The 14,362-nt window shown below is 27.2% G+C and overlaps 1 protein-coding gene across 2 annotated transcripts; it reads right to left on the bottom strand.

Moving 5' to 3' along the window:
- Nucleotides 1–2,955: 2,955 nt before the first annotated feature.
- On the bottom strand, nucleotides 2,956–13,190 carry LOC137818528 (very-long-chain aldehyde decarbonylase CER1-like). 2 transcript variants are annotated; one of them, XM_068622008.1, is made up of 10 exons: nucleotides 12,961–13,190; nucleotides 12,569–12,792; nucleotides 12,029–12,261; nucleotides 10,895–11,114; nucleotides 7,081–7,456; nucleotides 6,692–6,799; nucleotides 5,735–5,935; nucleotides 4,377–4,475; nucleotides 4,052–4,225; nucleotides 2,956–3,320 (listed from the first exon to the last, which is right to left on the bottom strand). In XM_068622008.1, exons 1-10 carry the CDS (start codon nucleotides 13,018–13,020, stop codon nucleotides 3,138–3,140), a joined length of 1,878 nt encoding a protein of 625 aa, XP_068478109.1. In that variant the 5' UTR covers nucleotides 13,021–13,190; the 3' UTR covers nucleotides 2,956–3,137. The 2 variants fall into 2 exon arrangements, with proteins under 2 accessions (XP_068478109.1, XP_068478108.1); XM_068622007.1 differs by having other exon boundaries at nucleotides 5,735–5,931; nucleotides 6,688–6,799; nucleotides 12,961–13,112.
- Between the last annotated feature and the right edge of the window lie 1,172 nt (nucleotides 13,191–14,362).

The raw sequence follows: 14,362 nt of genomic DNA, 5'->3' as shown, positions 1-14,362 counted from the left end.
GTAGACACTTTGACACCATTTGATGCTTTAAAGATAGACAAATGAATTGGTCAAGATAGACAGTCTTGTACCACTAAATTCTCTTGACTATTAGATAGTCTACATATTAGACAACCTAGCAACCTTTTAACAAGATTTTACTAAATCAATCTTCACCTTAGTTTAACATAAATTTTCTGAGTGATAAAACACTCATTGCCTGTAGGCACACACAGGCTTAATCACTAATCAAGTGGGTTAAATCCAAGCAATGAAAGAACTTACTACCATGCAAAGCTTTCTGATGAGCATATATTTATTCACACTCAATAGCTTTAATCATGGATTATTGAACTATAATAATAAATAAATCCATTGTTTATTATTGTTAACTTTGTGTTTTTAGAGTAAATTATCCGGAGGAAGCATCTACCTTTGTGAATGGGCCAAATATGCAAAAAGTCCAAGTTGCTTCTTGAACCAAAACAGGAAACAAATTCCAAGGAGAAGAAAGAGAAAATAAAATCTACAATATCTCAAAAACAAAATTGGAAGCAAATCTTCTACAAAATACAAGAATTCTGGAAAGTTGGAAACTGTTAACAAAATATAAACTACAATATTTTCCCAAGATCCTTGGAGCAGAAAAGCCTATAAAAGGACACAAGCATCAAGTAGAAATAGGAGAGCTTCATAGGGTTTTCTTAGTTTCTTTTCTTATTTGTGATTCTTTTGTTTTGCCTCCGCATGGAAGGCTAAACCTTTTTGGTTGTTTCTTTTGTAATTCCCCATTGAGTTATGAGGTTTTGTTCAATACAGTTCCGATTTTTAATTCTCTATAGCAGTTACTTTTATTGTCTAATCTCCTGGAAAACTGGTTTTTGTAAGAGGTTGTACTTGAACGCATGATTGAGAGTCTTCCTTAACTTAAACTTTGGTTTCTTAGTTAGTTTGCATTGTTCTAATTAATTTCTTGGGCGCATGATTCAAGGAAGAGGAGATAAGCATTCCCATGGAGTATACACACGGAACAAAATGGGTATTGATTAAACCAGTAGACACATGCTTTACTGGTGAGTTTCAGTTGAATTAAATCGGCACATGTTCAATTTGGTTTAGTTTTGTTGGAGGATTGAGAAAGGATTAATCTTTAGAGAACCTGTGAAGAATTCAATGGTGGAAGAACTTGAGATCAACCACTTTTTATTTTCTATTTCAATCTCTTTTATATTTTCTGAATAAGTAACTTAACCCCCCCTTTTTATTATTATTGTTATTACTAACTCTTATTATTGCAGATAGATTCTAAACACCGATATGCTAATTTCACTATTGGATTCGTTGAGAGACGACTTGGGGTCATCGGACCACAATTATACTATCATCTCTCTAGTGTTAGACAAGTCTACGCTGGAATCATATTTAATTTGACTGTTAAACGATAACTATCACTTTCGTAGCCATATAAGAGGGATTATAATTTGTGGAGACCTTCTCCACCTTCACCGATCCTCAAGCAATTTAAACAAAGTTTGAAGACAACAATTTTTTTTATAAAAACCTAATTGTGCAAAATTTTATACTAGTGTTCATCTATTGTAAAGTGTTAACAAAATATTTTGCTCGTGTTGTTTCAACATGTTCCATTGTTTTTGAGTCTAATGATTGTGTGTGTCATTGAAAAACTGTAAGATTGGAAATTCAGTTAACATAAGTCCATAACTAATAATTCAATTTATCATTGTATTGGTAGGTAATAACATATTACATAATCCCAACCTCTATCAATATCAACTTGCACAATGATTGTCATCTACTATATGACGTAGTAGCCACACACTTGGTAATTGTAACAATTCACCATGTCATGTCCATGTTGTATAATTTCTTAGAAATCCATCACATAAGAGATGCATCTCTAATTTCAGAAACATTTAATGTTTTCCCATTCAAATAATTCACACAAGGACAACTCATTCTTAGTCCGTTGTGACTATTATCAGCATTACGTTATGCAAACGGTATAAATTCCTCCACACCTCTCTCATATGCATCACTTATACGTGGTGAATTAATCCAAATTTGATCCATATCTGTGTTCTGTACATATGTTATTGGAATTATGTTTTGTGTGATGCATGTAAATCTCACTTTTTTAATTAAATTTATGATTATATCACATTCGAGAAGATTCAATTTTATAATAGTTCAGTAGTACATAAACTTTAATCACCATCCCTTATATTTCATGAAATTTTGACTTTATTTCGCATTAGTCTTCAGGTGGTAAAAAATGAAAGTGGTAACACAAATCACCGCAATAAAATATGCACTTGAAGATAAACACAAAATGCAATGAACCAAATATTAAGTAAAATATATAAAATGTAGATTATAAGTTATGTATTAATCAACTATTAAAAAGAAGTGATCGTAGTCGCAATGCAATTGGGACATTGAATAGTCCAATGGTGGGGCATCATGTGGTCGTAGTGCGGTTGGCGTTGCATGGTCCAAGGGTGGAATGTCGTGGCTTTTGGTCGTGCATTCCGGTGCGATTAGGGAGAACAACAGTTGCAGGTGGTCTAGTGTGATTGAGGCAAACGATGGTTATAGGGTGGTGCGGTTGGGGCAGACGATAGTTGGGTAAAAAATGTAGATAAAAAGGAAATGCAACAGAGGAATAGAGAAAATGATGGTCTAGCGTGTGAACAAGTAAAATCATACAAGTTTTCAATGACGCTTAAGAGGGAACTATCATCGTTTCTTGTGGTTTTTAACGATAGTTCGCTGCAACGATAATCTTTTCCTTTTTTTTCATATGTTTACGACGATTTTTCTTTCACCATCATCATTTTGTGCTTTTGATGACAATTATGGTGCACGTAAAAAAAAGTGTATTTATTACTAAAATTTACCATATCATTCATTATGATAATGACTTTTTAAATATTGTAAGACATGGATAATGGAGTATTTTTCAACAAAGACATGAATTATGTAAACATACTTTCTCTTACACAACACAAACTACAATAATACATATAGTTTATAGTATTCATATATTGTATCTTGGAAACACCATAAGCTAGTTGATTAATTAGTGATAGATGTATAGACACACAAGCAGATTAATTAAGATTATTATTTTATGCTAATTAATTAAGAATTGAAGAAAGAGGGTTAATCTTGAATGGTCTAAAGCCATGGTGAAGACTTGCTTGCCATATTTTCTCAGCACTAAACGTGAAATTTCCACATTCATGAACGTTCCAACCTTCTAGGGCATGCACTATTCCGGCCACACGCGATGCACTCATCACTCTCCTTGGCAGCCAATTCTGTTGTCCATTTAAATTCGTCAATGAAATTCATTTTGGCAGCAAATTGCATAAAACAATGAATGGGTTACATATACAAATAGAAAAAAATATTCCAATGAGAACTCATTATAGTAAGTTATGAAAATGAGTAGAATGTCTTATACAATTAGAAACAATTAACCAACTATCATAAGTGGTTGCCATCACCATAATGGTTACTTTCATGATTGTTGTTGATTTCATAGTTATACTTGTTAGCATCAATTGTCCCTTAAATGTCATTGCTATCAATCATACTTATAATAACATTTAGTGTCAACAACATAAACATTGTGACTATAAATTTTAACAATAATAGTATCAACAATCCTACTACTACTAATAATAGTTATAATATCAATGGTAACATAATAATAATGATTTTTTGAGTTATGACTAATGATAATGACTACACAGATGAACAAGACTTGTGTATTAGTGATAATGATGACTAGATAAATATGTTAAGTTTAGTTTCATGTATTAATTTTTTTTTAATTATAACTCAATGAGATTAATAGTTGTTATTTAAAATGTTTCTCATATTAGGTGAACCTTAAGTCCAACTCAACCTTATAAAATCGGTTCATAAGGTAGAATGGATACAAATCCTACCCTATAAGTCGATTTTATGAGATTGAGTTTGACTTAAAGTTCACTTCTTAATAGTTCTTTTCTCACACACACCCAAAGTGCATCTTCTTAATTACCTCACAAGAGTCCACATTGACTAATGAAGGTGGAGCTATCATGGCTGGTGTGATGTGGTAGTAGCAGTCTCTACGAAGTTTCTTTGGAGGGAATTGGGAAATAGGAATGAACAATGATTCTTTTGGTGCCTTCTTTTGTTCTGCTTCATTACATTGCTCTCCTACTAGCCAAATCTGCAAATTCAATGAAACCCCATTATTGCAGTAATATCTTCTCTCTTTGCTTCTTCTTCTTCTTTTGTTATTGGATTCAAATTACTTGAATTGAAATGATCAAAAATAGAAAGAAAAATGTGTATTAATAAATATGGTTAGAGGGATTTACCTTTGCAGTATAGGATCCTGGGAAAACCAAGTTCTTTTTGGACTCATTGGAAAGTCTTAATTCAAGATTATCATATTCTTCTTTAGACATAGTTGTAACCTGAAAAATATGATTCCACTTTATGCAAGGAGACTTGTATAGAAAAATTATTTATATTTTGAATATATTAATTCGTGGAATTGTGGTAAAGATTTATGCACTTTGCAAGAGAAATTTCATAGATTGCATCAATGTTTTTATATTAAGAAATGTTTAAATTACAATTAAAATTCTAAACGGAAAAAATATTTAAATTTACAGACAAAATATGTAGAATTAATTTTTTTATTTAAATAAGACTTTAAACAGCATATATTAGTTTATCTATGTATGCTTTCTGGTAGATTTGAAAATTATTTATTTAAGAGTTTAAATAATAAAATAAAACATTAGAAAAATAGTTCCTATTAAAATTAGGGTGTTTTGTCATTTTCTTTACCTACATGCCTAATAAAAATAGACAAAACAAGGTTTTCTTATTTATTTGTGTGCATATCAAGGTTTTCTATTAAGTGCTAACAAGACTAATAAAAATTGACAAAAGTACCTAATATTTCTTAGATAATACTGATTAAAATGAAAATATTTTACTATATATAGAATCTAAATAATTAAAACAATGAAATAAATGAATTTGGTTACTTTAGACACGTACTAAAATAATAATAATAATAAAAAGGGATGCATACACATTATTATGTTAAAAATAAAAAAGAAAAAATTAACATTTAATAGAAAATGGCTTATTTTAGCCTGCAGCTTCTCTTGCCATTTTAAACTAAACAAAACTTTTGGCAGACCTTAAGAATGAACCATTTTAAGACAGCAAGAACTGATAAAAATAAATATCATAGCAATTTCAATAAATAAAATAAAAGATTAAAATATGTTACAAGATAATAATTTTGTTGTAATTAAATACAAAATACTGCTTTTTGTTTTTTTTTTTGTCTAAATTTTGGTTAATCTAAAACTTTTCACAATTTTAAAACTTCCAACAAGTCTATTGAAATGTTACAAGTCAATAAATAAGTGAATAGAAAAAGTTTTAGGAGGAATTAATAGATAAGTTTAGGATAATAAGAACAATTGACTTAACAAACTCTAATTTGATAGTGTTACTTGTCGCAAGGACAAGTTAAGTTTTAGTTAGTTTGGAAGGCTTTAGAAAAAAATCGGTAGTTGGGTACCGTGTATAAGGGTTGAACCACCCTGAAGTGGTTCTTATTTATTTATTTATTTTGTATTACCGATTAAAATGAAAAAAAAAACTTATAATCAAGAAACACATGCTTAATTATAAATAGAACAAAAGATACCTTTGTACCCCTTTCACATAAAGCACTAGCAATGGCATATGAAATCTTATTAGGTTTTCCACAAAGAAGCACTTGAGTTGCTTCTTTAGGAATACTGTTAAGAACAATGGCCACAACTAAGCTACTGCCATCCACAATCTTTATCTTAAGCTCAGGAAACCTTCTGATGTAAAGTTCACCATATTTATTCAGGGAATCTCCCTGCAACCATTCAACATAATCATTCATTAACCATATTTTATGACCATAGAAAAAATAATTAAATCATACTATTTTTAAATCAACATACATGGTTCTTTTTTGGATTGTGTTATTAACAAACTCAAATTTGTTCTTCATCATTTTGGGTTTGGGATTCTTTTTGCAACCTCATTATTTTCTTTTTCTCAGTATATGAAAATCTTAATTTTTTATTTTTGCTTTATGAAATAATATATTTGTACAATCTGAAAGTCGTATTTTACAATAAAAAAAAACTTTCAAGTTATATAATCTAGATTTTTATTTTATTTTCAAATTATATAATTTAAATCATTTTAAAATTATACAATATAGAAGTCATTTTTTGAATTCTAAATTATGTAATTTGGAAGTATCTTCCAGATTCCAAATTACATAATTCAGATCACCCCAAAGGAGGGCACATGAAAACTATGGGGTGCATAAAGAAATGACCTACAATTTAACAGACATGGGCAGTCCAATTGCAATAGTTTGGCCCATCAAGAAAAGTTTTGAATAAAAAAAGTAAAAAATTGTCTCTAATTTCATTATACACGTACCAATTATAGGGGTCTCCATTTGGTAAAAAATTAATGAATGAAATTAAGAATCGTTTATTGATAATGGACCTTATAATTTTTATATACATGTAATGGTGTGAATAGTGATTGTTGTTGACATTTGATAGAAAGAAATAACACAATGCAAATATCAAAAGAAATTAAAGTTACTTGCCTGGTTTGAAAGACCTAGACTTAAAACCTTTGCTTTGCTTAACTCTGCTTCAAGTATTGCTTCTTCTATAAGTTTGTTTAGAGTTTCACTTTGCCATTTGAAAAGGTACTGCCAAAAGTGGAAAAGAGAAAACCATATATTATGAATACGAAATCAAAATTTTAAACCTTAAACCTTAAACTCTATTATGAATATAAATATAAAACCGAAATTTTAAATTCCAAACTTTAAATCCTATAAATCCTATTATGAATATAAATACAAAATCAAAATTTTAAATCTTAAATCTTAAATTTTATGAATATAAATACGAAACCGAAATTTTAAACCCTAAACCTATGAATATGAAACTGAAATTTTAAACCCTAAATCCGTAATGTCAAACTTACTTGTACATGGAATCTAGGTATAACCCATGATTGCAAATTGAGCATTTTGAAAGCATTTCTCTCCATGACAAATGTTTGACCATAAAACCAAGTCACAAGAACAGACCAAAGAGTGAAAGGCCACATCAAATAAAGGTACCATGTTGAAGATTGAGGTTTGGAGGCTAAGGAAGCAAATCCCAACCTCAGATGATAAATGGATTCTGGGGTTGTAAGATGTGTTAGATGAACCACATCAGGTGATGTTTCTTCTCTCTTCAATGATGTTTCATATGTGCTGTCTGTTGTCTTGTCCATGGTGCCATAAATGTAATCATAGATGGGCATGAAGAGTGAGTAATTGGTCCTAAACTGGGTATGATGCAGTGAGTGAAACCTGTCACAAAAACAAAATTTAGTTACTTAGAATATTTGAAGAATACTCTAACTTGTATGAAAAAATACAATTATTTCACTAAGATCAATATCAAGAAAAAAAAAATGCATATTTATTAATTCTCTCTTCATCTTCATTTGTCAACATCAGTTTCAAAGAAAATGCATATGACTATGTTTCTGAAATTAACTTCATTAAGATGTACTGACAGTATAAAAATATTTTACTTTTATCATTCAACCATTGATTATTATTAACTGAAATATTTAGTTAATGATATTTAACTTCTCAGTGAAAATCTTAAAATTAAAGTATATTATGTGTTAGGGTTTTTTTTTTATCATTCAAATAAGATAAGAATTGACATGATTATAAAACTAAAAAATTGTAATAATATATAATAAAATTTTATGCATAAAATTACTTCAGTGAAAAGTACTGATAATATAGTAAAAAAATGTAATAATTATGATTTTTTTATCAATAAAATACTTTATATACTCCAACTCGTATACATGATTTTTGCAGCAAGAATTTTTTATATTTGCCACTTTAATCACATTTTCCTATCCTATATCCAGAATAATACATTTTAAAAGTTCTGTTTACACAAATGAACATATATATAAGTTTTTTTTTTTGGTGTAGGAGACCTATGCTTTTTGGAGGAGATATGATCTGTGTTGATCTTTGGATGGTAAACAATTATAATATTATGGTTATAATAATTTAAAAAATATGAATAGTGGTAATAATAGTAAAGATAAAATAATAATGAGAGTTTAAAGAGTGAATAATAATGTATTTTTTATTTAAATTGAATTATTTATATATTAGTATTCATATTCAAATTAATGATTTATAATTAGTAAAAATAAAAAATGTTGTTTTAATGTATCACAAAGCCACACGTAGTTCATTTCACCTATATTATTTATTATCACAATCTATATATTTAAAAGAAAGATATGACCTCACCTATCACACCATTTTCTATAAAGAGAAAGATCAACAACTATAAAATCTCAATAGGATATGTAATTAATATTGTTTTGAATCTACCTATGACAAGGCATAGTTGGTTGTTTCAATCACACTTCATCAATTATAGGTGTCTTCAAGATATGGGTGACACATGAGTTAATGAATGAATTATCGAAAATTGGTGTAATTCAATCATAATACAAAACTAACATAAATGAACTAATTAATGCAATCCTTGTACATAATACTTAATTAAACCTATGAACTAATAACCACTTTTAAACATTAAGGAGGGACACGTGTAACATATCAAAATTCAATGATTTCATTATAAAAAAATAATTAAATAAAATCAATTTTAAAGATTAAAAATAATTAATTATTATATTAACTAAATTAAATATTATTTTAAAAATTAAAAATTATTAATATCTAAATTAATTTTTTATTAATGATATTTAAATTTAGATTCTAAATCTTAAAAATATCAATTCAAAAATTATTTATCAATAATAAAAACTAATTTAAATATTAATAATTTTTTAATATCTAAAGTAATATATAATTTAATTAATATATCAATTAAAGTAATTTTTTTTATTTGCATTTAGGTAAAACAAACGTTTGAGAATGTTCCACGTGTATCATCAATCTTTGGATGTTAATGTTTTGTCAATAGTAGAAGGGTAGCAATAAATTATTTAATCTAATTTGAACCTAGTTAGAATTGATTTTTAGTTATTATTCATTATTGGGTGACCAATGCACTGAAGACACTTAGTTATACATAACTTGGGTCACTATATGATACCTATTGCTTTAATTAGGACTTTTATTACGAACAACATAAAATTATGATGCTTTGACTTTTTAAGAAACACAAAAAATCTGTTAAAGAAGTGTTAAATCAATAAACATTGATCTTAAATAACAGGTTGATTTTATATAATAATCTATCACATCTATTTTTAAATAATTAGTTTTTATTAAATTTGTTAATTTTTATAGTTTCAAATTATGCCAATGAAAAATTGTGATAATAGTGAACAAAATAGTAACGTTAATGTTGGTAGTGGATATATTAAAACTTGGTGAATTATTAATGGAGATGAAAAATAATTATAACAATAATAGTATAATATAATGATATAACAAAAGATAATAACATAATGGTTGTATGTAAATATTGTTTGTATAATAGTTATATGAGTGAATGATTGTGGTAAAGTGTAATGATAATTATTGAAGCATCAATACATAAAAAAATTTAATGATAATAATGGAGACATCATCACATTGCAACAATTTTGGCAGTGTTGGTTGGGGGAATGAAGATGTTAATTATTGAATGCAATGTAAAGGTGAAATGTAACTTTTATTTCCTCTTATATCCTCCATTCTCTTTGCCTTTTGGATCACTTTTGGAAAGAAATGAATAAGGTGAGATTATCTATCTTATGGACTTGCCAACAATATATACAAAAAAAATAAAAATGATATAATAACCTATGCTATATTATCTTCATTAAATTTATAGCCAAATCTTACCCTAAAATATTGTTTTATGACACATTTATTATTTAGAAATAATTCAACCACTTTTCCTTTCACACCTAAATTCTACTATAAGAAAATCACTAATCACTAAATAATTATTAAATTTAAAAATAAAAAATAATTACTCACTATATTAACTAAATTAGATATTATTTTAGAGATTAAAAATTATTGATATCTAAAATGGTTTTTACTATTAATAAAAAATTATAAAATAATTTTTAAATTAGTATCTAAATTAGTTATCAAGGTTTTAGCTACTAATATTATATTAGATTTTAAATTAGTCTCTAAAAGATTAGTAGAGATCAATTTAGAATATAAAATACTAAGTAACTAAAATCTTAATATCTAATGGTTAGATACTAATTTATAAATTATTTTATAAATTAATAAAAACTTTATATACCAATACTTTTTTTTTAATTTATAAAATAATCTTAAATTTAATTAAATAATAATTAATTAATTTGGTTATTTTCTTGTAGTAGTGTTTGTATATTAAGTTTAAATAATAAATACATTTAAGATTTCACGAAGAGAGTATATGATATAATAATAACATTTTCCTATCTTCATTACATTGCTAACCAAATTTTATACCTCACAATTGTTTCATGGCAAATATGTATTATTTTCAAATTATTAAACTTTTTTTGACCAAGTTTGTAAATTAAATAAAAAACACATTTAATTGTTTAATGGTTTGTTTTTTTACACCGCCATTATTGATGCAAACTTGAAAGCAACACACACCTACATTTAGTTTTATTGAGCTGTCTGAATGAAGGATATGCATGCATGGTTCATATAATAAATTTCGAAAATAATTATTTTTTATCTATGGAAAATAAATAAATAAATAAAAGAAAAAATGAAGAGAGGGTAGAAACTTACGTTGGAGTGTACATGAAGTACTTGAGGAAGGGAAATGTAGAGAAAATGGGCTTTGGAATGCACTCGAAATTGCAGTGACCCAAATTGTTCATGAAATCAATGTATGCAAGATAACCAGCATATGATACTATAGAAGCTGTTCTTGTAACCACAGTTGTGTACAATGGGATTGCAAATAACAGAAAGTATGCTATGTGTTCTGCAAATGGATGGATCACAGCTGCAAAATTCATCAAAAACCCAATTCAAAATTCAACTTTATGATCAAAATTAATTGATATAATCATTAATTATTTTATTTTTGAAATTATTTTTTATTTTAGTGATTTTTTTTCATTAAATAAAGACAAAAAGTTGTTTTGAGGTGTTAACTATAGCTCTCAATAATTAAAGTCACATGCGTTGTTGAATACAACATAATTTTCTTTTAAATTATTTATGTGTTCCATGTGTCGCAAAATCAAAGCTATTTCAATAATGGGTTGGAGAAGGACAATAACACACCCATCAACATGGATTTTTTTAGCATGGAATATAGTTTTTTTTTTTTTTTTTTATGTAAATTCTACTAGAAAAAAAGAAGGTTGAGCTTTTATTTAATGAGAAATAGATAAAATTTACTCAATAACAAGAAAATTATGAAATAGAAATCAATTTTTAAAAACAAAAAATAATTAGTTGTCATAGTGACTAAATTAGAGACTAGAGACTAAAAAAAATTTGATTTCTAAATTGGTATCTAATTAGCTGTCACGGTTTTAACTACCAATTATTTAGATTCTAAATTTAGTAGAAAAACTTTGATTGCTAATTAGATACCAATTTAGAAATCATGTAACAATAATAAAAACTAATTTAAAAATCAAATTTTTTTAGTCTCTAATTTATTCAATATAATAATTAATTATTTTTTATTTTTAAAATTTGGTTTTTATTTTATGATTTTTATGAATGTATGTAGTTGTATGTATGTAGTGTACTGTGAGACAGTTTTATGTAAAAAAGATTTTGTAACACTGGATTCTTTTGTACTTTATGCAGCAAAAGCTTTATTATTTTTGAAGTAAAGTTTGATGGTTTTAATATGCATATAAAAAGGGAAATATTACTAAAAGAAGAAAATGGAAAACCTACAAGTAATGGGTTCTGTGACAATGGAAGAGTGGTGGTGAGAATGGTATCTGGAGTAGAGAAAATGGTGGTGAAGTGCTCTGTGTAACCAATAATACAGAAACTCCACTGCTCCTGCATGTAAAACAGCAGTGATAACCACTCCATCCATTCTCCAGAAGGGCATCTTAGAAGCTTCTGGAATTAACATATGACCTGCATAAAACAAGATCCCATTGAACAAGATCTGGTCATCCCTGCAAAATTTACCAATGCAGTTCAGTTCTTGAACAATGTTTAAGAAAATTTGTTACATATATCAGTCTTTAATCAAAGGTTTTGAGCTATGAACTTGATCACAGTCTTAATAACTTTATAGAAGTAGAGAAAATTACGACCATTATGATGGTAATTGCAGTGATAATTATTTCAAAAAGTTGAGGTTTGTTATTGAAACTATGATGATGAACCATTTTCTGAAACATGGTAGAGAAAAACTGGTTTCTTTCTGCAGTTTTGTTGACTGGTATAAGTGTTTTTGAATGAGATTGTTAAAGAACTAACCAATTGCTTTCTCGATCAACTTGTTCAAACTCAATGCCCTTGTCAACGATTCTGCTTTTGCCTTTGGCATTTCTATGGCGAGAAAGTGTGATCCAAATTTGGTCATGCAGCATCCTCACCAACATGTAGGGGAAGATGAGGAAGTAGGCAAGTTCTCTATCCTTTGGATCATTCACTATGAAGGAGTAAGTGCTATGAACAATCCATGGTGTCAGAATCACCCACTGTCATCATCACCATCATGAAACAAACCAATTACTTAATACCAAACACCCCAAATCTCTCATATTCATACTCTTTAACATACTTTTTTTTTTCTGATGAAAAACAAAAAAATAGTTCATAGAAAACAATGCATGAGAAACATTAAGAATTCAAAATAACTATGAAACCTTGAAGCTCCCGAGAGGCTCCCATGGCCAATGGGTGAGAATGCCAGGTTTTGATGCCATTTTCAAAATAGATTAGGGTGAGAAAACGAAGGAGCACAAAAATTTGTGTTTGTGATATTCTTGGGAGGTGTTCATATTTATAGTGGGAAGAAAAGAGAAAATGTGTGAGGTGTATTGATTGATGAAGAGCTTTGATTGAAAACGTGTAGGGTAGATAGATAACAAGTTATGATAATTTTTTGCTTTGATAAGAAATAATAAATGTCTAACTTTATTAGTTTTTCATATTTTAATTGTAGCATTTTGATTTATAAAGTGTTAATTGTGTGTTTTTTATTTTTAATTTCATCATGTTATTTGAGTCTCTATCTATTATAATGATGTGATGCATTTGGTGACTATAAAATCACACAATTAATGTCAACATGTTTGAAACTTTAGAATACTTAGAAAGTTATTGAAACAATTGAAGACTAAAATTAAACTCGCTTTCTTATATAACCAACAAAATTTAATGTTTTAAGAATTATTTATTGTTACTCGAAATAAGAATTAGGGTTTGCTTTTTGAACCTATTAAATGTTTTCAAATTTTATTGTAATTTTTTATAAATTTAAAAGAAAAATCACATGAAATACTTCTTTTAAATTTTTTTATGGATTTGATAAATCTTTACAAAATGTTTATAGAAAAATATCATAAAACTATGAAAAGTTGTGGTGTGATATTCTACATTATTTTTTATTAAACTATTTTATTACACAAATTAAATTAACGACATAAAACTCATAATTAAGGAGTGCTTAGGAAAATTTAAAATTTGTCTTTATGTTTATCTAAAAGTCCGATTATGTCGGGTGAACATTGAAGAGCAGAAGAATAAATAATGCAGACAAGAAAATTAATTTTCTAACTACTTATTGCAGTGGAGTAAATGGGGACACAAACTTAATTCTCAATCAATTATATTTTAAATAATCTTAAGGAGGCAGAAAATAATTATTCTGAAACCTATTTTATTTTTTTGTCATCAATTTAATTATTAATGTAGGTTATATATGTATTGATTTTTTTACCATTTAAAAATTATAGTTCAATTATTTGGATCATTTGACAGACTATAGGGCAAAGACTTATATACAGATTTTCCAATGCTGTGTTTAACACAAAAAATATTCAGTTTAATTATTATATCTTTTATTAAGTTTTAAGTTTATGAAAAATTTAAGTATTTTTAACTAACATTTTAATTATCTTTACTGAACATTTCTTAAAAAAATGTTAGGTTTGATTTTTTTTTAATATTTAAGTTATAAAATAAAATAATATCATTTAAAAAAAAATAATTAAGATTTTAAAAATATAAAGCACTAAAGTTATCCTAATTAAAAAGAATTAAAAA

The sequence above is a fragment of the Phaseolus vulgaris genome, chromosome 10, assembly GCF_000499845.2.
Source record: "Phaseolus vulgaris cultivar G19833 chromosome 10, P. vulgaris v2.0, whole genome shotgun sequence".
NCBI lineage: Eukaryota > Viridiplantae > Streptophyta > Magnoliopsida > Fabales > Fabaceae > Phaseolus > Phaseolus vulgaris.
The sequence above is the reverse complement of the archived record's forward strand: the minus strand, read 5'-3'. Positions and strand labels throughout refer to the sequence as shown.

What these genes read in the sequence shown, in the direction of transcription:
- LOC137818528 (XM_068622008.1), bottom strand. Translation starts at nt 13,020, where the DNA reads ATGGCATCAAAACCTGGCATTCTCACCCATTGGCCATGGGAGCCTCTC. An exon ending in TACCTAGATTCCATGTACAA is followed by an intron (nt 6,800 to 7,080) that starts GTAAGTTTGACA and finishes CACTTTTGGCAG; the next exon opens with TACCTTTTCAAATGGCAAAG. An exon ending in TATGTGAAAGGGGTACAAAG is followed by an intron (nt 4,476 to 5,734) that starts GTATCTTTTGTT and finishes CATATTTTTCAG; the next exon opens with GTTACAACTATGTCTAAAGA.